The sequence below is a fragment of the Jatropha curcas genome, chromosome 3 (genome assembly GCF_041381405.1).
Source record: "Jatropha curcas cultivar XTBG-Jc1 chromosome 3, XTBG_Jcur_1.0, whole genome shotgun sequence".
Lineage (NCBI taxonomy): Eukaryota > Viridiplantae > Streptophyta > Magnoliopsida > Malpighiales > Euphorbiaceae > Jatropha > Jatropha curcas.
In genome coordinates this window covers 3,949,832-3,976,547 of record NC_143153.1, presented here as the reverse complement: position 1 = coordinate 3,976,547, position 26,716 = coordinate 3,949,832, and the positions used below count along the sequence as shown (strand labels likewise).

Here is a 26,716-nt window from a genome sequence, read left to right as displayed (position 1 = left end):
AATTAATTATTTTCCCCTTATGCTGTTTTCCTCAAATTGGTAAAAATTATATTTCCGAAAACTGAGGCTAAGAGTATTAATGGCCATGCTTTTGGAAAGATCATTGTTCATGTTGTGAAGCCTCAGATATACGATTAATGTACCTGAATTGCTAAACTATTTACTATAAGAAAATTATTTATATTTGTCAAAATATTTTTAAATAATTTTTATTTTCAAAAATAAAAAAAATTAAATATAAAATAACAAAAAAATTTAATTTGTTTGTGGTTTATATAAGTTAATAAGATTTTTGTTTTTATTTTTTTAAGATACAACCACCTAAGTTAATAAATAAATAAATAATAAAAATAATCTACAAAACTTAACATGGAATTAATTGATAAATTTAATCGCAATTTTTTACATTTTTAAAAATTTATTAACTAATTAATAAAAAAATAAATTATTAATTTACCTAAAAAATAACTTTTTTTTCTCTAAGACAGGAAAAAAATAAGAAATGTAATTGAAATGTTGTCGGAATTCAACGTCCATTTTTATATTCTGTTGCAAATCCATGTCTAATTCGCGACTCTTCATCCTCTGCTATTTCACTGTAAATTTTAGCAACAGATATGCAATCCGTTTTTAAATTTTATTTTTAATCAGTTACTAAACTGTATCTATATTATCGCCTAAATTTCCCATGAAATTTAATAATGAAAAATACATTTTTAAAGTATCGGTTTCTAATCCATTGCTAAGTTTAATATTAAATTGAGTTCCATTCTATTGTTAATCCATTTCTAATCGATTCGTATTTAGCAAGAGATCAATCCGTTTCTAATTGATGATTCTCTTCTAATGGGAAGAAGCAAAATGGAAGGAAGGAATGGGTGAAACACGTATCAAACCAACAGTATAATCAAAATATATTTTATCCTTTTAATGTATCTAGTCTATCTCACAAACCAAATACATTTTCTTTTCTCCTATTTTCCATCCTCCCAAACAATTGATTTGGCTTTGAAAATCCATTTTTATCCTTTATTATGTCATATTGTCATCTTGATTATTTTTTTTATTAAAATGTAGGTTTAATTATTCATAGTATCAAAAAAAGTTACATTTTTAATAATTACCACAGAGTTTATAGACCATTTTATAGAATCAGATATAAAAACTAGGAGCTTGAGCAGGCATATGAACTATTTGATTTACTGACCTTCTAATTATAATAAAAGATAACCATTAAAAGTGAAAATTAATTTTATTTTTCATTGATTTGATACTTATCTTATGGATGTAATAATTTCGTTGTTTTTAATTAGTATTAACGAGCTATTGATCTTAGATACATTAGATAATTTATTTCTTGATAATTTTAATTGTATGAGAGAGATATTAATCAATTTCTATAACCATGCATCTTTCCTATATTATTAACAATTTCAATCCTAATAATCTCTATTATCTACTAAATCTTTATCCTTTACATTGGCTAATCCGTAGCTTTGGTCTTTCCATTAAAGACCATCTCTACCAATTGTAGCAACACTAAGCAACGTATCATAAAAAGAACACCATCTTAAACAAATATATTTTCCTGATAGACTCGTCGGTGGGTTGTTTTTTGCTTGACAATGGCATTGAGTTGAAAAATATTTAATTACTTCCTATTTAATATTTGTATAATTAAATATATATGTAATTAATAATTAATACAAATCGATTATAATAAAAAAAATGTAACTATTCACATGCACGGGCAACGTTAGTACCATTTTTATTATTTTAATTATTACATTTTTACTATATACTCTTTTAGAGTCGGCTCAACTAATAAAATCAGTTTGGTTTCAGTCATCCGAATATATTTTTATGGATTGAATTTGGAACTGAATAGTATAATAATTAATCCAAATCGAATTAAGTCAAGTTAGATTTAATTATTTCAAATAAAATTAATTATGTTGAGTTTAAAAAATAAATTCAGTTAGTTATATATGGTAATTGAATCAAAAATCGAAAACTAAATGGTTTTATATATTCAAACCGATCGGTAACTAAAATTTTTAAATAACTATCTGAATCCGACCAAAATAAATCGATTCTATCCGTTTATTGATTAGAAACCAAGAATTGCTGTCCTACACTCTTCCCTGATCATATAAAAATAGCATTATTCTATTTTTAGAAAGAGTAAAGAATTAATTGATGTAATTTGAAGAATTATATTTTTCATAATGAACTTTATATTTATAATAATGTCACACTAATTGATGCTCTCTAACAAAAAATTTAAAGAAAATTATGAATACTATAACAAATTAAAATAAGAGTATATTAAAAAAAAACCAAATGGATTGTACTAAAAAAAACATATATAAAGAAAAATGAGTAAATTTATTCCAAAAAAAAAAAAGCAAAATGAGTAAATACATTATACATGAGAGAGAAAGAGAGAGCAACGCGCCTGGAAACGTGGATTTGTATCGTCGGGCCACGTTTGCATTAGACAAGCGGCAAAAACAATGTCGGCAAAAGAGGTTATTTTGTTAGAAAATGGGGTCTTTTAAGTCATTTTAGCAGTGCCATATAATCAATATGTACAAGCGGTTACCACAAGCCACACCGAACACAAAACAAGCTCTTGAATTCTATTTGTTCTAAGTTCTACTTGTCTCACTTCTTCCATCTCTTCCGGAAACTACCATCCTTTCTGTGTTCAAACGGCGTCGCATCTTCTGGATATGGCTGGGAAGCTAATGCACGCACTCCAATACGATAGTTATGGTGGTGGAGCTGCTGGTTTAAAGGTCAGTTTTACTTTAAATTCAATTACTTTTAAGTCATACTTGGCATTAATTAGCTGCTTGTTAATTATTATAATGAGTGATTACTAATATGATCATCTAAGATTTGTTACTGTATAATCATTTGTTATCATAATAGTCCATTTTAATATGTATATATTGATGAATCTGATTTGTGTTCCAAGTGAAAAATCTTATAACTTTGGTGTAATCTCAATTTTAAGTACTCAATTATTTCAAATAATTATTTGTCTTGAACAAAGGTTAGCACTTTCTTCTTTTTTTTTTTTTTTTTTTTTTTTTTTTTTTTTTTTTTTGGTAAAGTGGCTAGGTTTTGACTCATTTGGTAATGAAGTGTGGACACGTAGCAAATTGAAATGATCATTCAAATTCAACCCATGCCCCACCTAAACAAAAGAAAATGCTAACATGAAGTTTTAGTGATGTTTAACCTTGACTATTTGATATGTGGCGTATATATTATATTTTTATGATTGTTGGTTGGTAAATTCTTGAACTCTTACCACATATTCAAGTATTTAAAAGTGCTTGTAAGCAACTATGAGTTACTTTCGTATAATTGAACTTTTTGCTTGTTGCAGCATGTTGAAGTTCCAGTGCCCGCCCCAAAGAAAGATGAAATTTTGCTGAGGTTGGAAGCAACTAGTCTAAATCCAATTGATTGGAAAATTCAGAAGGGCATGTTGCGGCCTTTTCTTCCTCGTAGATTCCCTCATATTCCTGGTAAATGAATCTTCATTGATGGTTATGTTACTATAATGCCATTTCATATGCTATTTTAATTGGGGACATGACATATGTGTCTCAGCAGAATATTTCTTAGCTCGGATTACATTAATATTGTTTAGGTCTGCTGGAAGCTGGTCGACTACACATGCATGCGCACGCACACACACAAGCACAAGGAAGAAGGAAAGGAGAACTCAACTATTAAAAACTTATTTAACTATCTAACATTTGACTCAAAGTTGTAAACTAACTAACAAGGTCATTATAAATTGACAAATTAAACTGGTATTTTATTTTATTTACCCTTTCAAATGCTTCCCATGCTGCAATTACTTTGCTAATATTATTTGAGGGAAAATCCCATGTATTGTTAGCCTTTGGGTTCCATTAACTTATGCATAATTTGACTGATTATATTACCTGAAACTGAGAACAATTGAGATTTGGGATAAAATTTTTTTTCCTGAGTTTTTTTTTGGTGCAACAGGTACTGATGTGGCAGGAGAGGTTGTAGAGGTCGGATCAGGAGTAACCAATTTCAAAACTGGCGATAAAGTTGTTGCCATGCTTAGTCATGCTGTGAGTGCTCTATCATTGATTAATTGTTATCTGTATTGTTTCCCATCCTTTTCACTTTTCTTAGTCCATCTTAGTCCTTGGGTTCTAAGATAGTAATGATGGATTAGGAGTATCAAGTCGTTATATAAAATTGTAAGTGGCTTAAGTTAGTTAATGTGGATGAGTAATAGAGGGGAGGCAGTTGAGGGGAAAAAGATTTGAGATAAGAAAGGCAAGATATAAGAATGTCATGATTAATTGAAGATTTCATGTTTTGTAAAAAAACATAGGGGGTGCTATATTTGATGAATCACTTGCAAGCATTTGGCAACCAATAGCCAAATTATCTTGTCTCCGGAGTGGCGAATCTTGGGATCTTCAAAATTTTCCAAGCAAGGAAACCAGTGAAATCACTAACCTTCATCATGAAATAAATTATCATTAGTGAAACTTTCTGCTTCATGGCAACTCAGTCCTAAAAGTGAAGGTAAGCAACTCTTCTTTGGATGTGTCAGCTTCAATCAGATGGAGAGGCATATGCCAAATGTCATTGATCAGCTGCAGCCTTTGGATAATCAAATTTGTCAAAGTCATTATGAAGTTCATGAGGTTTTATCATGCTGCAAGATTGCCAAGAATAAGAGCATTTTACAAATTAATTTGCTTAGGTTACTGCTTCTAGATTCTGTAAACCATGTACTACTTGCTGCAGGTATTGGTTTTGGGTGCCACTTGTTATTGATTGCATAATTGTAAATCATGGTGGTTTAGTTTTTGACGCTATTGACCACTTTGAAATTTGATCTTATCACACCAGTTAATTGATGAAGCCAAATTGAAATATGTTTTCCTCTCACTTTCTTTGTTGTTATGCTTTTTGTTGATCTTGAAAACAAAGAATGCAGGTTTTTTTTTGCAATTTACCCATCATCAGTTGTTACAATTCTTTATATTTGTTAATGTCTCTCCCTCTCTTTTTGAACGTTTTTATGGGAGTTGGTTTGACTCCTTTTTAGTGGAACTTGGTCAATGTGGCTTACATCATTTTAGTTCTTCTGAAAACGCTTAGGATGGGGTGAAAGTGAAATTGTGGCAAATTGCTTATATTAATTATTTTTTCATCTATATTTATCTCCTTTCCTGTTAGTAATTATTTTATGTCATGCTACCGACAGAATGGGGGTGGCTTAGCTGAGTTTGCAGTGGCCGGGAAGAACTTGACAGTAGCAAGGCCACCTGAAGTCTCAGCAGCTGAAGGTGCTGGGTTGCCAGTCGCTGGTATCACGGCTCACCAGGCTCTCACTCAAGCTGCTGGGATCAAGCTTGATGGAAGCGGTGACCAGAAAAACATTCTTATCACCGCTGCCTCTGGTGGTGTGGGTCACTATGCAGTTCAACTAGCAAAGCTTGGTAACACACATGTGACAGCCACTTGTGGAGCTCGGAACATTCAATTAGTAAAGAGCTTAGGGGCTGATGAGGTTCTTGATTACAAGACCCCAGAGGGAGCAGCTCTAAAGTCTCCATCTGGTCGAAAGTATGATGCAGTGATCCATTGTGCTAGTGCTATTCCTTGGAGTACTTTTGAGCCTAATTTGAGCGAAACTGGAAAGGTTATAGATATTACTCCTGGTGTCGCTGCCTTGACGACTTTCGCTCTAAAGAAACTTACTTTCTCCAAGAAGCAACTGGTGCCACTACTTTTGGTTCCCAAGGCTGATAAGCTGGATTATCTTGTTAAATTGGTGAAGGAAGGGAAGCTGAAGACCATTATCGACTCGAAGCACCTTTTGAGCAAGGCTGAAGATGCTTGGGCTAAGAGCATTGATGGCCATGCTACTGGAAAGATCATTGTGGAGCCTTAGATAAAAGTATAGTCCTTCAATTGCTAAACTATCGATTACCATAGATTCAAAGATGTGTGGATTGTATTTGATGATGATGAGATATGGATTGTATAGTATTTAAAGAGGACAATGGTGTGTGTATCTTGCTTTGTACTTTTCTCTTTAGTGCTTTTATATAAATGATGAAGATTAGAATTTCATTATTTTCTTGTTCGACTCTGTTGTTTGATGTTGATGCTTCAACCGGTGCAGCATTTATTTGAATAAAGGTTGCGAGTCCGTGTTTACATTAGACCAGCCGTACAAAAGTGATATTTGTTAGAGATTGGGGATGCTTTTGTCTTTGCACAATACCCTGCCATTACAGAACGAGAAATTGATGGTTCATAGTGGTCAACGCAGAACCCATCAAGGTCAAAGTCAGCTTTTGGGTTCTACTTCCACTTTTCTACTCTCTCCCTCTTCTTTATATTTATGCAAACGCTCTACTCTTTCTTCAAACAGCATCAGTTCTTGTGGAGATGGCTAGGAGGCTAATGCATGCTGTTCAACACGATGGTTATGGTGGAGGAGCAGCAGGACTAAAGGTCACCTCTAATTTGATCATTTTTTTAAAATTAATTATTATGGTCATAATATGCTCTTATAGATGATTAATTAGCTGCTTCCTCTCTGTTAGTGTATGATCTGATATTATTATTACTAATACTAGGATGAGGTTTAAATATAAATAATCTAAGCAGGAACAACACTACCAATCAAGTATTTTAATCTGTTTTTTTGCTTGTTGCAGCATGTTGAAGTTCCAGTCCCCACTCCAAAGAAAGATGAGGTTTTGCTAAAGTTAGAAGCAACCAGTCTAAATCCAATTGATTGGAAAATTCAACAAGGCGTGTTGCGGCCTTTTCTTCCTCGTAGATTCCCTCACATTCCTGGTAAATAAATCAATTCCTCTTGTTGGCTATATTAATAACCCATCTTCAACACTCTTTAATTTACTTATGGATATTTTCCTCTTTCAGTTCTGAGCATAAGTTCAATCCTTCGACAAAATTTTCTCTATATATGTTTTATGCCGATACTATTTTAAATCATTTACATAGAATCTCATGTGTATAAAACTAATCCACTTCTATTGGGTGCACCATCCAATTACTCATAAACCTTTCATATAATTTGTTAGTTTTCCTGTAAATATTTTTTCAGTTGTTTGTCAATTTTTTTTGCTGATAATGTTTTTGTTGCAACAGCTACTGATGTAGCAGGAGAGATAGTAGAAGTTGGACCAGAAGTGAAATTTTTCAAAATTGGTGATAAAGTAGTAGCTATGCTTGGCGAAGCTGCAAGTTCTCAATCATTCACTTGTTCTCTCCTTCTCTAGTATCTCTATTGTGTGTATACATTTATTGTCCAACTGTTGTATACTGGACTGAATCTGACTCATTTTTAATGGAATATGACAAGCTCCGCAGAGCTTGCATCTTTTAGTTGCATCTAAAAACAGTTTTGGATGGGATGGAAGCATACTTGTGGCGTATTTCTAAAATTATTGATCTCCACTATATCGGTATTATTTTTTTTGTTTTATCTCGGTAATTATGCTACATATATGTAATACATGTAATACTGATGACAGAATGGAGGCGGATTAGAGTTCGCAGTGGTTTAGGAGAGCTGGATAGTGGCAAGACCACCTGAAGTTTCAGCAGCTGAAGGAGCAGCCTTACCGGTCGCTGGTGTTACAGCTCTTGAGGCTCTCACTCGTTGTGCCGGGATCAAACTGACAGAACTGGCAACCAGAAAAACATTCTGGTCACTGCTGCCTCAGGTGGCGTGGGTCACTATGCAGTTCAGCTAGCAAAGCTTGGAAACACACATGTAACAGCCACTTGTGGAGCTCGCAACATAGAGTTAGTGAAGAGTTTAGGGGCTGATGAGGTTCTCGATTACAAGACACCAGAGGGTGCAGCTCTGAAGTCCCCATCTGGCCGGAAGTATGATGCAGTGATCCACTGTGCTACTGGTATTCCTTGGAGTACTTTCGAGCCTAATTTGAGTGAAAATGGGAACGTTATAGATATTACTCCTAGCCCCAATGCCATGATCACTTGTGCTCTGAAGAAACTCACTTTCTCGAAGAAGCAGCTGGTGCCACTTGTTTGGGCTAACATTGATAAAGAGAGTATGTATTATCTTGTTAAACTGGTGAAGGAAGGGAAACTTAAGACCATTATCGACTCGAAGCACCCTTTGAGCAAGGCTGAAGATGCCTGGGCTAAGAGTATTGACGGCCATGCTACTGGGAAGGTCATTGTGGAGAATTAGATAAATATATACAGTCCTGCAATTGATGAACTGTTTTCTACTGTGAAAAGTGTGAGCTATGAGCTTTTTAGGTGTCCATTTTTCCTTTGTATTTCTCTCTTAAAATCTTAATATAGTGTTTATAGAATGAGTTGTTTAAAAGAATTCAAATGATTGGAGTGCCAAGTATTATATTAGTTTGAATTTACAATTTCCTTTACAGCCAACCCATAAGGAAGAAGAAAGAAGATTTAATTACAGTAACAACTAGATCTTAATTCCAAATTAATAGAAATGGTTCATAGTTAAAGGCCACGGTAATGTCTAAAAATAGCCGGCTTGAATCTAAGATGTCCATATGGAGTAAAGTAACTTTAGCGTTTAAAAAAACCGACTTTTTTAACTTGGTTAAATTATTAAAACAATTTTCATGCGACTAGTTTTATTTGTACTTTAAATTTAATTTTAATTGTATTTTTAATTAAATTTTCTTTTTATAGTACCATAAACTTCAATTTTAGTTATAATAATATCCTAATCGTAAATTGTATCTAATTTAATAAATAAAATATTATTTCATCGAATCTACACTCTCTCTTGATCGAAAACTCACTGTTAAATAATGCTCTAGCTAATATCAGTCAGGAATTCAAATTCATAAAAAGCAAAGTAAAACAACGAATTTTAGTTGGTCATCAGGCTTTTGTTTTGCCATTTTTTAAATGTGGAATTTTATTTATGCGAGTTAAATTTCTTATTGAAATATGCTTTATGTATTACGGTGTATAATCATTGCTTATTGTTGATATTATATAATAAATAGAATTATTTTTTAAAGATGAATATATTACTTTTATTTTAACATTTTATATAAATATTTATTTATTTATAAGTAGTAATGGTGAAAAAAAAGTTTTATATGAAAAAAATATTAAATTAGGTTCATAAAAACAATATTTTATTTATTAAACCGTACGCTATATTATAACTAAAATTGAAATGAAGATCCTGGAAGAAGAAAGTTTGAACCTACAGTGCTAATGGCTTAGCCTCTTAGCGTAATGTCCAAATTGATGGCTTTTGTTTACTGTATCAAAACCAGTTCGTTCGTCTCATCCATTCAGTTACAGCTTACTCTTTCAATAATTTTACTGTTCTCACTTTCCAATTCTATAAACCGTCTGATCAAACTTGGAACAGTTTTAGCTCTGCATGTTGATTCACACAACCAAACTTACCAAAGCCCCTTTTGGACCTCTCGTCTTTCCTTCTCAATTCATCTTTTCCTCTGTTTCTTTAATATCTACTTACAACCAGAAAAACCCGGAAACCGTAGAAGGCACAGTCTATCTTGTATCTTCTTTGGTTAACAAGCCTAACTGGGAGCGAAACAGCCACCTCAAATCTCTGGTATCTCATATGCCCCCATTTGCAGTCCACAAGATCATAGAGCTACATAATAACAACACTGAATTAGGCGTTCGGTTTTTCAAATGGGTTTGCAAGCAATCTACATATTGCTATGATATAGACAGCAGAATCCATTTGTTAAACCTAATTGTTTCCTCTAATATGTTTGGGATTGCACATAAGGTCATAATTGCTCTGATTAAAGAGTGTAGTAATAGTGAGAATGATATGTTGAAGCTGATGGGTTCACTTGATGAATTGAGAGAAGTAGGATTTAGGCTGAACTACCCTTGTTATAGCTTGCTATTAATGGGTTTGGCTAAGGTGAATATGGGTTTTGTAGCATTCTTGGTCTACAAAAAACTGGTGGCTGATGGATTTGTTATTGGTAGAATTGATTATAGAACCATAATTAATGCTTTATGCAAAAATGGGTATGTACAGGCTGGTGAAATGTTCTTATGTAGGGTGTTGAGACTTGGATTTGATTTAGATACTCATATTTGTACTTCTTTGGTTTTAGGTTATTGCAGGGAACGTCTCCTGTCTGATGCCTTCAGGGTGTTTGAAATAATGTCTATATTAGATGGCTGCGAACCCAATTCAGTGACGTACTCTACATTGATTCATGGTTTATGTGAAGACGGGAAGCTTGAAGAGGCTTTTGGGCTGAAAGAAGAAATGAGTAGGAAGGGTTGTCTGCCAACTACTCGAACGTATACTGTCTTACTTAAAGCTGTGTGCGATATTGGATTGATTGACAAGGCTATTAGTTTGCTTGATGAAATGGTTAGAAATGGATGTAAGCCTAATGTTTATACTTACACTGCTTTGATTGATGGGTTGTGTAGAGAAGGAAAGATTGAGGAGGCCAATGGGATTTTTAGAAGAATGTTGCAAGATGGGCTATCTCCTGGCATTATAACTTACAACGCTTTAATCAATGGATACTGTAAAGAAGGACGAATTGTTTCGGCTTTTGAGATAATTGGTTTGATGGAAAGAAGGAACTGCAAGCCTAATATACGCACTTACAATGAGCTTATGGAAGGTCTGTGCAGAGTTAATAAATCTTACAAAGCTATGTTTCTTTTGAAAAGGATAGTTGATAATGGCTTGTCGCCTAATAGCGTAACATACAATATTCTTGTTGATGGCTTATGCAGAGAAGGTCAACTCGATGTGGCTTTCAAGATTTTTAGGTCAATGGAAGTTTTTGGTTTTCAGCCTGATGCTCTTACTTTCACTGCATTAATCGATGGTCTTTGCAAAAATAGGAAACCAGAGTGGGCAAATGCTCTGTTTGGTTTGATGGCAAAGAGTGGAATACCCCCTGATGAAATAGCTTTTACAGCTCTCATGGATGGGTATTGCAAAATTGGTAAAACTAGAGATGCATTACTTCTGTTTACATGGATGATGGATCACACATATTTGAACAGTTCTCATGCATTCAACTTATTTGTTGATGTTTTTTGCAAAGAGAATAAGTTAAAAGAGGAGTATACAATGTTTGGGAAAATTTTAAAATATGGTTTAGTTCCTTCTGTGGTAACATATACAATATTGGTTGATGGGCAATGCCGAGCTGGTGAAATCAACAGTTCTTTAAACATGTTAGAGTTGATGAAGCGGGTTGGTTGTGCCCCAAATGTCTATACATACACAATTGTCATTAATGGCTTGTGCCAAAATGGAAGAATTCAGGAGGCTGAGTCACTTCTCTCCAGTATGTTTGATGTAGGAGTACCTCCAAATGTCATTACGTATACTACATTGGTAAAAGCACATGCCAATGCTGGTAGGTTGGATTGTGCCCTTAACATTGTGAATACTATGGTTAAAAATGGGTGTCAGCCTAACAGGAGCATATATTCTGCTCTGCTTTCTGGATTTTCTTTGTCAAATAAGAATGCTGAAGCACAAATTTTTACTCATTCTGCTAATTTAGATGCTGATTGCTCACTTTCAGATGAGAATGATAATGATTGTCTTTCAAGTCATATGTTAAAGGACATAGATGTTGAGCTTGCTTCAGAACTTGCAGATGAGATTGAGAGATGTGGTGTATCTGCTGCAGAATTTTACAATGTTTTAGTTTTAAGATTATGCAGAGAAGGGAGAATGGCCGAAGCAGATCATCTTATCCGGGATAAGGTGAAGTTTGGTCTTTTCCCTGATAAGGCTGTTTCATCTATCATCGAGTGGCATTGCAGAGAAAAGAGATATGATTATTGCCTGGACTTTATGAAGCTGATTCTTGATAATGGTTTTGTTCCATCTTTCACGTCTTTCTGTCTAGTGATTCAGGGTCTAGACGGTGAAGGGAAGATCCAACAGGCTCAAAACTTGGTCTCTGACTTGTTAAGATGCAGTGGTGTTCAGGAGGAAAATGCAATCTTACCATATATAGATTTTCTGGTGAAGGGGTATCAATCCCATGAGCTTGTGGAACTAATTGATCAATTGCATTATAGGGAGAGGCCAGTTATCTAGTTAACATAATCGATTTCTGGTCCACTTACAGAATTATTGTTCTGAAATTAATGCTTTGCTCTATGGAGCAAAAGCTGCTACTAATTTCACATTCTTGACTATGAAGGATAATGTCACAGAGAATCCAAACTCAGTTTTGGTTCATTGCAGGTAAGAAGCCAGAAGATAGGTTACTGACCGCTGCATTTAAACCTTTTTTGCGACTTTTTTCATTTTCATGATGGATCAGCACCAGAATGGTGGGTTAGTGTTGATGAAATGTGGCTGTCAAGTGGCTTTCTTTGTTGTTAATATAAATTAAAAATTTTTTTGTGGCTTGTTAATGCAATGTTGAAGCAACCAACTCCATTGAGTAAGAGGAAGAATTTATGTGCTTGGTATAAGTTCAATCAACATCTTCTTTTTATTACCATTTTAACGTTAAATTTTTCAAAAAAGGTCACTATATTAATATTAAAAATAGTAATTATGGATTAAACAATAGTTATATGACATAGAATTCTTTCTCTTAAAGGAAGAATATGAAAATTTTGCCTTCTAATTAATAGAAAATTCTTCCTCATAAGCAGAGTTTTAATTTTTCTTATTTAATATCATTCACTCCCTAATTGTTTTCAAAGGAAAAAGAGACTCACTAATTAATAGAAACTACTTACTAATTATTATAATTTCATTGAGCTTCTGTACATATTTTTTTTCCATTATCACGGCAGTAAAAATTTATTTTATAAACTTTTAAGGGAAAATATTGCAAAAATATTTTTAAAATAAATTTGTTTACTTGATGAATTAAAGTCAATACAAGTTTAGAATTTTATTATGCCACAGATAATTCTTTAATTTTGATTGTTTATACAAAAATAAAATCTTCAATAATTTTTTTTTTTGACATGAAATTGAAAACCTTGAATATTATTGCATGCGTATATTTTTCAATACCAATATATTCTAATTGCATGTATATATTAAATACAATAAGAATGCATTATTATTTTTATTTATTTTCAAATATTGAATTGATTGGAGTACGGGTCGTCGGTTGTTTGCAGGTCTACCTACAATCGAATGTTCAAAAGGTTTAATTCTAGAATAATTCAACAAGATTTTGTCAAATCTTTTACTTGTTATTTTGAGAATAAACATTTCATGGCAAAGCTTTTAATAAAATAAAATATATTATGTCTTTCTAAATTAAGTTTATTAATTTTAATTCTTCAACAGAATTTAAAATGTTTGATAAGTAAAAATTATAATTTTATCACCAATTTCAATGAATACAAGTAAATAACACTTTTTAGAAAGCCAAATATAAAACACAATTCACTAATCTTGTAAGAATAGTAAAATACGATAAAACAGTTAGGATATTCAAAATGGTTGGTTATCTAAGTTTTTTGAATCTTTTTTTTTTTCCTACTTAATATGATTATCTCATAAATTATTTCTCTTAGGGAACACGTAATTTTATAACTATTAATTAATGAAATATTAGTCGCATTAATTTAAAATTTTATAATCAATTATGTTTGATTTGATTTTTCTTTTTATTTACAAGGTAAATGAAAAATCGCAAGTCAAAGACTTTTTTATTATAAAAATTTTTCTTAGTTTAATATATGTTTTCAGACCTTTATCTTTTAATAAATATAAAAAAATCAACTCAATCGTAATATTTTTTCAATCCGTTGAGTTTTCAATAAATAAAAAAAAATTAAAAAAATTGAGGAAAGAAAATTAAGTATTTATAATAATATACGGACATGGAGATTAGTATCCTAAAACATATCCTAATTTCGCATAATTGATGAAAAAATAATAGTACTGTTATTGGAATATTCCGTCTCTTAAGGACGAAGTCAACCTCATTGGTTTAAGCAAAATGACAACCTTTTTGAACAAGATTGAATAAAGCAAGACTCATCCTTATCCTCTCCCTTACACGTGTCAGCCTTAAGGTATGAAAACATAGATGCTTTGTGTTCTCATTGAACGAACAAAGTAAAGCTTCCAATCTAAGGTAAAATAAACCGGTTTATGGTCCAGACCGGAGTATCACGCGCTTAATATCGAACCGCATCAACTACACCACACGCCAAGCCTAAAAATAAAAGGTTAAAAACCAAGGGCAGTAGCGAAATCTCAGAAGAGCCCAAACTCTTTTCCTTTATGGCGCTTAAGTCCCATCACATCCCAATCATACTTAACAACTGTTACGTCACCAAACAAGGCCTATCTACTCCGGGCATATTCGTCAATATAAAAAAGGATTCTCCGAATATTAAAGACTTTAAGGGACATTTTAGTCATTCAACTTCAAAAGTAGTACCATATCAATATGGGGACCATCTCCTCCCCCACCACAACCAAGCATTTCTTCGTTTCTCATTTTAAAATAAAAAATTGGAAAAAAAATACACGTATTAAAATAATCATCAACATTTTTTTTTTTCAGAATAATAACAAATATTCATATATTCTAATATTTCTTTGGTTTTTTCTTCTTTGCTTCTTCTGCGGAATCCCTTCTAATGGTTTAGCCAGTAATCTAATTCTCTCTCTCTCTCTCTCTCTCCTCTTTTTTTCTCAAATTCTTGCTCTTTGTTTTTGACGAAATCGTTAACGCATTGGAGATGCATATTAGTTCTTAGATCTCTGGTGTTTTTTGTTAGGCATCAAATGGTGAGTTTTGCTTATTTCTGTCCTTCCATTTTTCCTTTTTAGTGTATAATTTTGTGAATTTTGAGTTTGTAGCTCTTTTTTCCGTTTTCTAGAGCTGCAACTTTTCTTGCAAGCCAAAATGTAGTTTGATTTTTGAGTGTCAGATTTGTTTGGTTCCCAAGAAAGCTGAAGCGGATGGGAAGACAGTAAATGATAGTAGAAGTTCTTCTGTTATCTTGTTTTAGTTGAAAGAATGAAAATAATATATAGTTTAACTAGATGAAACCAATTGCTGAATTAGACTTACTTGGAGAGGCTTGGTTGGTAAGATGTTTACAGCTTTAGATGTTTCTTTGGAAGATTTTGAAGTTTTCAGCAATTAATCGAAAATTAACCTCTTAAGATGCTTTTTAGGTGGTTGTGATATGTAATTTTCATTACTGTTTTAATTATGATTGATAAATAAATTATGCTTTTGGGTGTTCAATTTTTCTTTTTTTTTTGGTTTCAATTAAAAGAATAATTTTCCATTGAGGAATTAAAGATGTTTTATTATTCTTCTTTTGCTGGTGTAGACATATAGTAGTTAAACATTGTTCTTTGCTTGTTTAAGTAAGCAGCAATAATTTGTTGGAGATGAATTGGATTTGGATCTATATGTGGATTTTTCTGTTAAATGGGACAAATAAAAAAAGCAAGAAATTTGCTTCCGGTGATTTTTCTTGGAACTGCAAATACATTTCTTGTGGTTTTGATATAAATAGCAGGTAATATAATGTATTCTTCTTGTATTTTTGATAGGCTTGATAATTAAGGTGGGTTTTCCATATTTTGTATTTTGGGTTCATTAGCAATCAAATAAAACTGAAAAAGTGGTAGATCCAGCTACATAATTATTCAGTTAATTGCACTTTTTTTTTAAGTTTTCATTTGTAAGATTTGGTTTGCTAGAACTTTATTAATTTTTTTTTTCACTTTTCCTATTTGTTTGCAGCTCAGCTCAAGTTTTTGACAGATGGGCATTCCTGGACATAAATTTAAAGAGAGATTGACATGCTAACTTGACATTTCTTGTACAGAGGTCTAATAGTGATCATAGATGATTCTAGCTTGTTGCAGCTTGTAGAAGCTGCATTTAAGCATGTTGATAATATATTGGCTGATATTCAATTACTTCTACAATGAGAATTGGGTTTCTTTCAATGTTGTATATAACAAGCTACAGTTTAGCACTAAACAGCATATGCAAACTAGTAACTCGTACTCTGTGGACAGAGTAGACACCTCTATTAGGAGGTCCTTAGAAGTTCATTGACAAATTTTTGATTGTCATCTTCTACATTTCTAATAATGGAAAGGTCAGTACCTCGGCTACTCAATTGATTATACAGCATTACTCTTCTTCTCTGTTGCTTATGCTACTTTTGGCATAATTTCTTATCATTTTCTTCTCAGATATAAAATTTTGGAGGAACTTGGTGATGGTACTTGTGGCAGTGTTTTTAAGGCTATCAATCTGGAAACATATGAAATTGTAAGGAACCATTTGCAGTAACGACCTTTTCAGTTTTCATATACTTGGATTTTTAATTTTTCATTTCTAATTAATATTTTTAATTCATTCAAACTTATCACTTGAAATTTTTATTTCCTAAAATAGAAGGAAAATCATTTAGATAGTCTTTTTGGTATGATCTAACTTTTTACTAATTCAGGTAAAATGTAAGCTTGCTTGCACGTACTCTAGTAGTAACTATGTGAACTCAGATTCATCTTTTGTACTGACTACTGACTAGAAAGACTGTTTCTATCTAATTACAAATTCGAAACCTGACAACTAACCAATTGCAGTTTAAAGTGAGAATTCCCAGCTCTTTAACACATGTGAGATGCATAAGAGACTCATGATCCGATTGCTATTTGCCAAATGCTGCTTTTTTGTTTTCAAATTGAAATTTTCAGCTTGAGAATTTATAAAATTATCCAGTGAACCAAGAAATATAAGTAAGCAATCAAAATATACAAATAGAATGAGAAAGGAAAGAAATCATGTATTCTAACTTTGGTTGCAAATGACATGTGTGTGAGAGAGAGAGAAGGTTAAGGGGAAATGTATAGATAGTTATAGCAAAAGGAAAATAATACTTTAGGGCCTCATAAACCGAGCTAGTGGGTATTGTGGTTGTTACATCTTGGTTATTTTATTGATATCTCGTAGAGGGCATCGGTTGAATAGTCTTTTATGATTTTTCAGTCAAGAATTTGTACAATTAACAAAGGACTCTCTCTTTTCCTCTCTCGTTTCCCTCCAGTTCCCTGTATGTAACAATTTTTTTTTATTGTTCCTGCTCAATTAAAGTGTGTGCTAAAGCATTTCAGATTGGCGACTTATCAGGATGTTGTTTCTACCATCCAATAAAATTTCTACAAGGAAATGAGTGTGAACTGTAAAACTCAATCAAACAATAAACGGAATTTTGAATCTAGGTGTTGCAGATAGCATGTCAAACAACCGTAATGAGCTCATCTAATTTCTCTACTTTTCTGCTTTGAAATTATATTATGTTTACAGCTAAGCTAGGGGGGGAAAGAAAAGGAGAAATAAAAGTTTGCAGTGTGTTATACAGTTAAGGAAAAAATGGTTTACCTCATGGTTCTAGTTCGGTCACTTATATTATTGTTGTTTCCTTTGATCTTAGGTTGCTGTGAAGAGAATGAAGAGGAAGTTCTATTTTTGGGAAGAATGCATGAACTTGAGAGAAGTAAAGGTACCTGTGTTGCTAGACTTCGTATAATCAAATCTAATATTATATGCTCAACAAACTAACAAACTTGTGTTATCTTCTGCAGGCCCTTCGTAAACTGAATCACCCCAATATCATAAAGTTAAAGGAGGTTGTCAGGGAATACAATGAGCTATTTTTCATTTTTGAATACATGGTGAGTGATCCTGTCTTCCAATTTCATGCTACTCTTGATGGACATATTATAGTTGTATTTGGAATGCCAGGAGAATCACAGCCTGTCAACTAAATAATAGTGTATCATGATGATTATGGGAAAAGTGACTCTAAAGCATGGTACATGGTGCTGTATCATGCTTAAACATTATTTTGATGTGATCCTTGATTGATGTTCAACTAAGTCTTAATTCTCAAAATAAGGATGGAAACCATATGAATTCTTATATTCCAATTTCTATCCATTAGTTGTTTAGATACTATCTCAAATACAATCATCTGAGATATAAATACTAGTTCACTTTCCTTTTTCATGGATAGGAATATCATGCTTTGAAACTGCGAATAGATAATTGACTGCTCATTAATTGTCAATTTCTTGATTCTGGACTTATTGAACCAGGAATATAATCTGTACCAAATCATGAGAGAACGAGAACGATCTTTTACAGAGGAAGAGATACGAAACTTTATGTCACAGTTGCTGCAAGGACTTGCTCATATGCACAGGAATGGATTTTTCCATCGAGATCTAAAACCTGGTAAAATATTAGTTCTTTCTTCCATCTACATTTTTATCATTTTCTAGTTTGAGTTGCTTTTTTAATCTCCTTAGAGGAGTTAATTAATTTGAGAAAGAAAATTCATAACCAAAGACATTTTCACCTACAGAGAATTTGCTGGTGACTAATGATGTTCTTAAAATTGCTGACTTTGGACTGGCTAGAGAAGTTTCATCAGTGCCTCCTTATACTGAATATGTTTCCACACGGTGGTAAGTCTATCTGTAAATGGTGAATTTTGTCTCATCTGTTGAGTGCTTGTATTTGTGTATGCCAGAAACTTATTATTTTAGTACCCTTTATTTCACGTTTTATCTTGTTCGAGTATGTTGCCAGGTACCGGGCTCCGGAAGTTTTGTTGCAGTCCTCAACATATACTCCTGCAGTTGGTTTGTTTCTTTTTTCCCATCCTTTGCCAACTCTTTCACCCATAAATCTTAAACCTTTATTTGTTTTCTCCTCTCAACAAAATTGACAGAACTTGGTCTTCCAATTGGTATGTTTCTAATGAATTTGTTTTTCTTCAATAAGATGATTTATTGCTTAAGGATTTCTATCTTCTTTTCTTTTGGGTTTATAGAAATGCGAATTCTTAAGCTGCATTTGACCAATGCAAAGAAGTTCTCGTTTTCTTTTAATAGTTGTTATAGGCTGTGGTTTCCAAAATCATTATATGTGCTTCTTTCAGGAAAGGTTTTCATTTCATGTTTTCCGGTAGAGCTCTAAAAATAGAATTTAAAGACAATCTAATAAATTTGTAATGATGTTTATCATTACTGCAAGGTGAAAACAAGTTGATATTCATTATTCTGTAATGCCCCTACTTTTTATACAGTGTTTTTATAGGCCATTTATTGTTAGGTTTCCTTCAATTGATTTTTAACACTGGAGACAAATTATATGCAGATATGTGGGCAGTTGGCACAATACTAGCTGAGCTATTCACTCTGTCCCCTATTTTCCCTGGTGAAAGGTGATTCATTATTATCTTTAATTGCATATCTTTGGTGTTTAAGATGCAAATAAATATTATTATGTTATACGGAAGTCCATTCTTCCTCTAACCCCCAACCACAACCACCACCACAACACACACATAAATATGCTGCCATAATTACATGGTAATTCATGGGCCAGGAAGATTTCATCCTCTGTTGTGTTCTAGAACTTGAACATACTTTTTCTTTTTTGCCCCTAGTTAAACAGGAACATTCTAACACACAATGTTCAATCAATCTGCTGCTTATAATTTGACATAATTTGTTTGTGCATTGATGTTGATCAAATAACAAAAATAGATATCTCTAATAAAGTAAATGGTTTTCTATTAAAAATTACATTAGGGTGGAAGCATTGCCATTTTTCATCTTGATGTTAAGGAAGTTATGTCAATCTTGTACATCATTTTTTCTTTCTGTTATATGCTAAGTCAGAAAGTAATTGAATTATACTTGTGGGTAAAATTTCTGTCTCACTATTGATGAAATTACATTGTTGATGAAGAGATATATAGACTTACAATTCTTATAAATTATAATATCTGGTAACCTATATGCTTGTACAGTGAGGTAAGTTTCTTTCCATGAATTGCAAATTTGTTGTTCTGTTAGCTCACGTATATGTTCCTGAAAACTGTCAGTTCTTATTGAATTTCACCATATGAAATGAATTTCCCGTGGGCAGTGAAATAGATCAATTGTACAAGATATGCTGTATTCTCGGTACACCTGATAGGACTACATTCCCTGGAGCAACAAATATCGCTCGATTGATGAATATTTGTTATTCAGAGGCAAGCTAATCTATGAATGATTACTGCTTTATTCTGTCTTTTATGCTTGGATTTTAGGCTTATTGTCCCTATTTTTATTCATTTTCTTTTCATTGTTATTCTTGGTAGATTTCACCTGCCAACCTCTCTGAAATAATTCCAAATGCGAGCATAGAAGCCATTGATTTGATTATGGTGAGTGTTGATGCAATATGCTTCCACTAGTTTTGCCAAGTGACTTTTAATTGAAATGGTTTTCTGAATTTTGATTTCTGTGTGCGTCGGCTTGCTTTTTCAAAGCAATTATGTTCATGGGACCCATTAAAGAGGCCAACTGCTGATCAATCGCTGCAACATCCATTTTTCCATGTAATTCTATGCTCCCTCATCGGATTTGTGCTTTATTTTCACATGAAATCAGTTTAGTAATGTTTATTGTATAGGTGGGCATGTGGATTCCTTATCCTATCCGAGATCCCCTTGAACTGAAGCTAAATAATATAGGTGAGTTTTTCTGAAGTTCTAGATTGCAGATTTAGATTAGTTTGAGTTTTTATGAACTATTTTCATCTTGTACTATTCAGCAGGAGCAAAGCCAAATCTGGAGTTAAATCTGTGGGATTTTGGTGCTGAATCTGATGACTGTTTTCTTGGCTTGACATTGGCTGTGAAGCCCAGTATTTCAAACTTAGGTAAGTAACTAACCATAAATTGCTTCCTGCTCTAATATGATGGATAACACAGTTATATTGATGGGGCATGATAAAAGTTCTGCTCTGTCTGCCCGTCTCTTCTTTCTTAATGGAAATGTTCTCAGTGCTGTCATTTTTAAGTACTTTACTTGTAAATGCGTCCTACATCCCCCTTTCTTGCCGGCAGAGTAGATGTTCCTCTTTTTAAGTCATTTATATATTCACTGGGAAGATGAGAATTATATTTTCTATTCCCTCTTTAATAAGATATAATGTGTGCCTTGTCCAGCAGTTTGCTTAAGTTACTATATCAATAGACCTTGCAATTTGATGTTCATCATTTATCCTCTTTCTCTGAGTAGTTAGATTCTCTCTCTCATTTCTGCTGTTTCTAACTGTAACACTTATTTCCTGCAGAGGCAGTTCAAACTGTTTCTGAAAGTATGGAAGAGGTGAGTTTGCACGACTGCATTCAAGATTTCTGCTGGAACATATTTATAATCCACGACTTCACAGAATTATTGATGTCTATTATGAAAAATAAATTTATCTACTGAAATTGTGTACATTTCTCCATGCAGAATATTCTGTTTTGCTCTGATTTCAAAGGTCATCGAGAACAGTCAGGTACTTGTTTGGTCATTTCATAAGCCTATAAGTGGGCCTTTTCTGGAAAGGCACGCATTTTGTTTAGCATATCTTCCTGCTCTGGAAAATAATCCGTGAACTTTTCAATATGATATTTAGAGAATTTTTCTACTTATTCAGTAAGTTTCCACAAAAATTTAATGGAAGCCTTTCCTTTTTTTTTTTTTTTTTTTTCCTTCTGTTTATTTTGAGGAAATAGACATAGCCTTCTGGAAGTTAAAAACTCTTAGTTGGCTAAATTTCTCAAAAAGTGTCCTTTTGAATAAAGCAAGCTTTGCCCTAGGTAGAAAGTGGATAAAAACTACGGGACTTGTCATTATCATTCTTGGTTTCTCTAATAAGATGCTGTTGGAATTGCATTTCAGTGTTTTGGTCACTACTATCTCCAGATCAAAATGGAATCCACCCTCCAGTTGAGTCATCATTGTCATTGTCATTCAGGTAAATATACGCAGAACAATTTTCTCTCATTGGTGTTAAAATAATTATCCAGTAGACCTGAATGCCCATGTCACTTCCGAATGCCTGAATCACCTGTGCAATATTCATCTTATGCTTTTTCCTTTATTGCCAGAATTTTTGCTGAGTTATTTCTCCGTGTCAAAACAGTCATCTAGTCCAATTTGTCATCCACAGATAGCATTATTTTCCCTTCTATTTGTTTTCTGCAAAGTCTATTTATTTTCAGTGCATGTTTAATTCACCTTTCTCACCATCTTTATAACACACCCAATAAAAAGATCTACATTTTTGCTTGGCAGTTCAATTCAGCATCCATCAGTAGTTCCACAATCAACTGGATTACATCATTAGATTGTCCATTATTGGCGATGTCCTCCCCAATTCAGGAAAGCCATAACCTTTGATTGATTCTACCAATGTGTACAAATAAGAAAGGTGTACAAATAATATGTAATTTATAAGACTATCCGATTTTGTAAAGTTCATTAGCACTTTTATAGGTTTTATTATGTCTTCGGAAATCAGAATTTTTTTCGTGGGAAAATTTGCCAAGAAGAAAGCTGTTGGATTCAAGTTTACTTAATGGATGCCAAAAACTTCATGGTGTAGATGTTTTTGGAACTTAGTACATTACTTCAGCGCTTTTCTTTCTCTCATTCCTTTTCTTTAAGGCTGAATATATACTCTTAAACTCTGTTATTCTAATTTTATGATACTCAATCTTTATTTTGACTCATCAAACACTTGAACTTGTAAGATTCTATCTATTGAATATTTCAATTTGTATAATTATCTTATTGGGCACTTTAATTTAGAAAATTAGATTAACTAAACGCCTATTAAATTTTTAGAAAATGTGAAAATTATTGTTCAAAAAGTTATGTTGACCGTGCATCAAATCAAAATCCTCAATACTACTACTATTGTTACTAATGCTATCAAAATTTACAAATTCAAGTACATGATAAATTATTCACAAAGTTTAGCATGAATTTATGTATTTGGTCTTTTCTTTAGTGAAAGCCTTTGAATATATTATTCATAATAATAAAAATTTAAAATGAAAGACTATAGAATATTTATTTTTTAAAAATATATAAATAAGTTAACCTTCATGAATTGAATTTATCTACAAGTTTGCTGGTTTTTAAGAGGCTTAATGTATCAAAATATTCCTAATTTTACATATTTTTATAATTTTATTTGTTTTGACATTTTTATCAATTTTACCTTAATTTAACCTTTTGTAGCAATGGCACCAATTTAGGATGGAATTGCAAACAAAAATATATTTTCATTTTCTTAAAAAATAATAAAAATAAAATTTTAGATGTCAATTAGATATCAAATTATATTTACATGACTCACACATTTATAGATTTAGAAATATAATATTTGAGATATGTGCAAAATAATTAAAATTAAAAAGTTCCTTTTTTATTTTTTTATTAAATGAATAATTTAGATGCTATTTGTTAATCCAAAAATTACTATTATTAGATTTTTTGTATACTTAAAATATAAATAATATGAAATAATATGTAATTAATTTTTTTTGAAAATATAATTCATTAATAACAATATTAAGAATTACAAATACTCATATAGACCAGAACTCTACTGGTAGCTAATAGATTTCATTTATTTTTTAACAAAATAAAAGAATTTTTTTTTAATAATGAAACTAAAATTAAAAAAATATATATATATAATATTAGATTTGTCCGCTTACAGTTGATCTTGACAAAAGATATAAATTTCTATAGTAGCAACTAGTCAGTTAATTTATTTAAATGATAAAATAATAACTCTTTTGAATTATTTTTTCAAAAATGAAATTGTAATTTATTACTATAAAATAGGCATGGCCGGTTCAATGAACCGCCGGTTTCGGTTCATTGAACCGTCGGTTCGAGATATTTAAAATTTTGAACCGGAACCGGCCCTTGAACCTCCGGTTCCGGTTCCGGCACGGTTCAGCATGGTTTCGGTGAACCGACGGTTCAAATTACGGTTCCGATTCAGTTTCGGCATTACGCAAATTTTTAAAAAAATAATAAAATTTTGATTTCGAATTCATGAATAAATAATAATTTTAAAATGTTTTAATTTATTAACTAAATAAATTATTATAAAATTTTAAAACAAAAACTTCTATTAATTTAGAACTATTATTACATTAAATTCACAAATTTTGCTAACTTACTAATATAGAAAATTATAATTTTTTTATTTTGGGCTTGAATTAAATTAAAATTGAAAAATTTTAATTTAATTGCCTACGTATCCTCTTGAAAATTAGAGAAAATCAAAGCCCATATAGTTCTTTTTTTTTATTACATTGGAAAATAACCTCTCAATTATTACAATTAATTTTAGTCATCGGTGCCACTAGTCTCCGTTAATGAGTCGAAATCATTATCGTCGCTTGAATTTTGCTGGTCTTGAGTTCTCAACGCCGCTCTAGTCTAATCGTTAACACACTCTTGCATTTTCACATTATTTGGCGATAATCTTGACCGTGTTGGATCTAAAATTTGTCCACCCGCACTAAAAGCTTGTTTCGCTGCAACAGTAGAAATTGGATAAGCAAGAATATCTTTTGCAATTGAAGCTAAGACTGGAAAGCGATTTGCATACTTTTTCCACCAACCCAAAATATCAAATTTTGTTGGGTCTTCATTCGCATCATCACCTAAAAACTCAAAATCTGTGCTAATATATGTCTCAATTTCTGTGTATGAATGTGGACCCTCCCTTGATTTTTTTGAAACATTTTGCATGAAGGTAAATTGTGTAGAATGAAATTTAGTGGATTATGTAGATTGTGGATCTGATACTTGAGGAATGGGAGATACTAATTTAGAATACTCATCATACAATTGACGGACATACCTTAAAACATTATTAGTAAGGGAAAAATAATATGCCTCGATATTAAAATATCCATAATAAAGATGAAAAAATTCTTATAATGCAACTAATTTAAATCTAGGACAAAGAAAAAATGCAACTAAATTTAAATCCGGAATTTCAGTATAATATTTTAATCATGAATATATATTCTTGTAAATCATCATCATTTTCATTTTCAATTATGGTACTACTTATGGCCAAACAATGAAATGGAAATAAATGGGAGGTAAAATAATAAACACCACTAAAAATTCTCGTACAATTTTCAAAAACTTGCAAAATATCTAATATTTTTTTACAAATAGTCCGATTGATTGGATAAAGTTGAAAATATGATGCATGAAATTGCATAAATGAATAAAGAATATCTTTATATTCATAAGACTTATTTAACATTTTATAAGTTGAATTCCATCTTGTAGGAATATCTCTTGAAAATTTTTTATATTTTTTTCCCATAGAGTGACAAAAATTTTTAAATTCTTTTCTAACATATCCATGTGTCCATAAATGATTTAAAGCATTTTTTATTGGACGTAAAAATACATTTAATGTTGTTAATGCATCTTGAACACATAAATTTAAAATATGACATGCACATCTAGTGTGAAAAAACTGTCCACCAAATTTAGGTTGACAAAGAGTTTTTAATTCATTTATTGATGCGGTATTTGCACTGGCATTATCAAAACCAATTGTAAAAATATTTTTAGTCAAACCATATTCTTCTAAAATAATATTTAACATGGTAAAAATATTATGCGCGGTGGGAGAGTCATCAAAAACTCTAAGTGCAATAATTCTTTTTTCAAGTTTCCATTCATTATCAATCCAATGGGATGTAACACCCATATAAGAATGAGTTTGTCAAGCATCACACCAAATATCACAACAAATGGCAATTTTACCATTAAAATTTGCAAATAAATTTTTTAAAATTTATTTTTCTTTTAAATAAATAGATAAAATAGTCCTTTTAAGTGTATTCGTAGATATCTTTTTTGCTAAAGGATTTAATGTTTTTTTACAATAGTTATTAAATCCAATTTTTTCACCAAATGAAAAAGATAATCGTTCCATACAAACCATTTTAGCCATTTCAATTTTATTAGTTTCATCACTATATTTAAATAGAGGAGTGTTAGGATCACCATACCTTGATGACGATAATTGAGTTTGAGTTACATCCATTCCTACCTCACTTGGATGATGTCATTTTAAATGCCTATTGAGAGTGTCATATCCTCCTCCAAGCTTGAATGCATATTCTTTTTTGCAATAATTACATCGAACCGCATTTATTTCTCCATTATCTTAAACAATTTTTGCAAAGTGCTTCTTGAAAATATCTGATTTTGGTGGTTTAACTATTGAAATATTAGGAGATATTGCTTCTTGTGGTGAAAAATCAATCAATGGATCATTTGAATCAATTTCTTCCACACTTTGAGCAACTCGCTTTCCCTTGGAGCTTTGTGAATTGTGTGCCATAATTTTAAATGAAATTATGGAAAAAAAATGAATAAATGGAATTTAGAATTGGATATATGAAAATAAAGCAATATTAAGAAGAGGAGAGATAGAATATAATTGGTTGTGAAAAAAAAAAATCAACGCATCATATTTATACATATTTTTCATTTATGTAGTTTCCCAAATTGTCCCTTATAACAGAAAAAAAACAATTATATTTTTGGATAATTTAGTAAATTATAATAAATAAATAAATAAATAATTAAATTATAATAAAACAATTATAGCCGTTTGAACTTTAACCTTGTGTAAATTGTTAATTGTATAGTTAAATAGATATTTGTAAAAAAAGTTCAAAGGGTTGATGAGCTTTAAAAAAAAAAAGTGAAATGATGATGCTTCCTTTTTTT

General features: G+C 31.8%; 4 protein-coding genes and 1 pseudogene across 4 annotated transcripts; all 5 read left to right on the top strand.

The window, feature by feature from the left end:
* Window positions 1-2,598: 2,598 nt before the first annotated feature.
* LOC105644536 (chloroplast envelope quinone oxidoreductase homolog) lies at window positions 2,599-6,156 on the top strand. The gene is made up of 4 exons (XM_012229928.3): window positions 2,599-2,801; window positions 3,401-3,542; window positions 4,036-4,127; window positions 5,282-6,156. Exons 1-4 carry the CDS (start codon window positions 2,736-2,738, stop codon window positions 5,969-5,971), a joined length of 990 nt encoding a protein of 329 aa, XP_012085318.1. The 5' UTR covers window positions 2,599-2,735; the 3' UTR covers window positions 5,972-6,156.
* Window positions 6,157-6,225: 69 nt separating this feature from the next.
* On the top strand, window positions 6,226-8,461 carry LOC105644547 (chloroplast envelope quinone oxidoreductase homolog). The gene is made up of 4 exons (XM_089719520.1): window positions 6,226-6,366; window positions 6,458-6,540; window positions 6,747-6,888; window positions 7,204-8,461. The coding sequence occupies exons 1-4, from the start codon at window positions 6,285-6,287 to the stop codon at window positions 7,332-7,334; spliced, it is 438 nt and encodes a 145-aa protein (XP_089575646.1). The 5' UTR covers window positions 6,226-6,284; the 3' UTR covers window positions 7,335-8,461.
* Window positions 8,054-8,461, top strand: LOC149497366 (chloroplast envelope quinone oxidoreductase homolog pseudogene; annotated as a pseudogene).
* An 806-nt stretch (window positions 8,462-9,267) lies between these two features.
* LOC105644558 (Pentatricopeptide repeat (PPR) superfamily protein) lies at window positions 9,268-12,486 on the top strand. Its single transcript, XM_089719517.1, has one exon. It carries the CDS (start codon window positions 9,470-9,472, stop codon window positions 12,161-12,163), a length of 2,694 nt encoding a protein of 897 aa, XP_089575643.1. The 5' UTR covers window positions 9,268-9,469; the 3' UTR covers window positions 12,164-12,486.
* Window positions 12,487-14,615: 2,129 nt separating this feature from the next.
* On the top strand, window positions 14,616-22,573 carry MHK (Protein kinase superfamily protein). The gene is given in 19 exon segments (XM_089719407.1): window positions 14,616-14,842; window positions 15,816-16,179; window positions 16,277-16,355; window positions 17,521-17,589; window positions 17,672-17,761; window positions 18,185-18,323; window positions 18,454-18,556; window positions 18,681-18,733; window positions 19,251-19,317; window positions 20,028-20,136; window positions 20,245-20,310; window positions 20,416-20,484; window positions 20,559-20,619; window positions 20,700-20,807; window positions 21,225-21,259; window positions 21,389-21,434; window positions 21,821-21,896; window positions 22,217-22,254; window positions 22,257-22,573. Coding segments are annotated over 18 exon segments (1,281 nt in total). The 5' UTR covers window positions 14,616-14,842; window positions 15,816-16,171; the 3' UTR covers window positions 22,322-22,573.
* Window positions 22,574-26,716: the final 4,143 nt, after the last annotated feature.

What these genes read in the sequence shown, in the direction of transcription:
- LOC105644536 (XM_012229928.3), top strand. Translation starts at nt 2,736, where the DNA reads ATGGCTGGGAAGCTAATGCACGCACTCCAATACGATAGTTATGGTGGT. An exon ending in GTGGAGCTGCTGGTTTAAAG is followed by an intron (nt 2,802 to 3,400) that starts GTCAGTTTTACT and finishes TGCTTGTTGCAG; the next exon opens with CATGTTGAAGTTCCAGTGCC. An exon ending in TAGATTCCCTCATATTCCTG is followed by an intron (nt 3,543 to 4,035) that starts GTAAATGAATCT and finishes TTGGTGCAACAG; the next exon opens with GTACTGATGTGGCAGGAGAG.
- LOC105644547 (XM_089719520.1), top strand. Translation starts at nt 6,285, where the DNA reads ATGCTTTTGTCTTTGCACAATACCCTGCCATTACAGAACGAGAAATTG. An exon ending in GAGGAGCAGCAGGACTAAAG is followed by an intron (nt 6,541 to 6,746) that starts GTCACCTCTAAT and finishes TGCTTGTTGCAG; the next exon opens with CATGTTGAAGTTCCAGTCCC. An exon ending in TAGATTCCCTCACATTCCTG is followed by an intron (nt 6,889 to 7,203) that starts GTAAATAAATCA and finishes TTGTTGCAACAG; the next exon opens with CTACTGATGTAGCAGGAGAG.
- LOC105644558 (XM_089719517.1), top strand. Translation starts at nt 9,470, where the DNA reads ATGTTGATTCACACAACCAAACTTACCAAAGCCCCTTTTGGACCTCTC.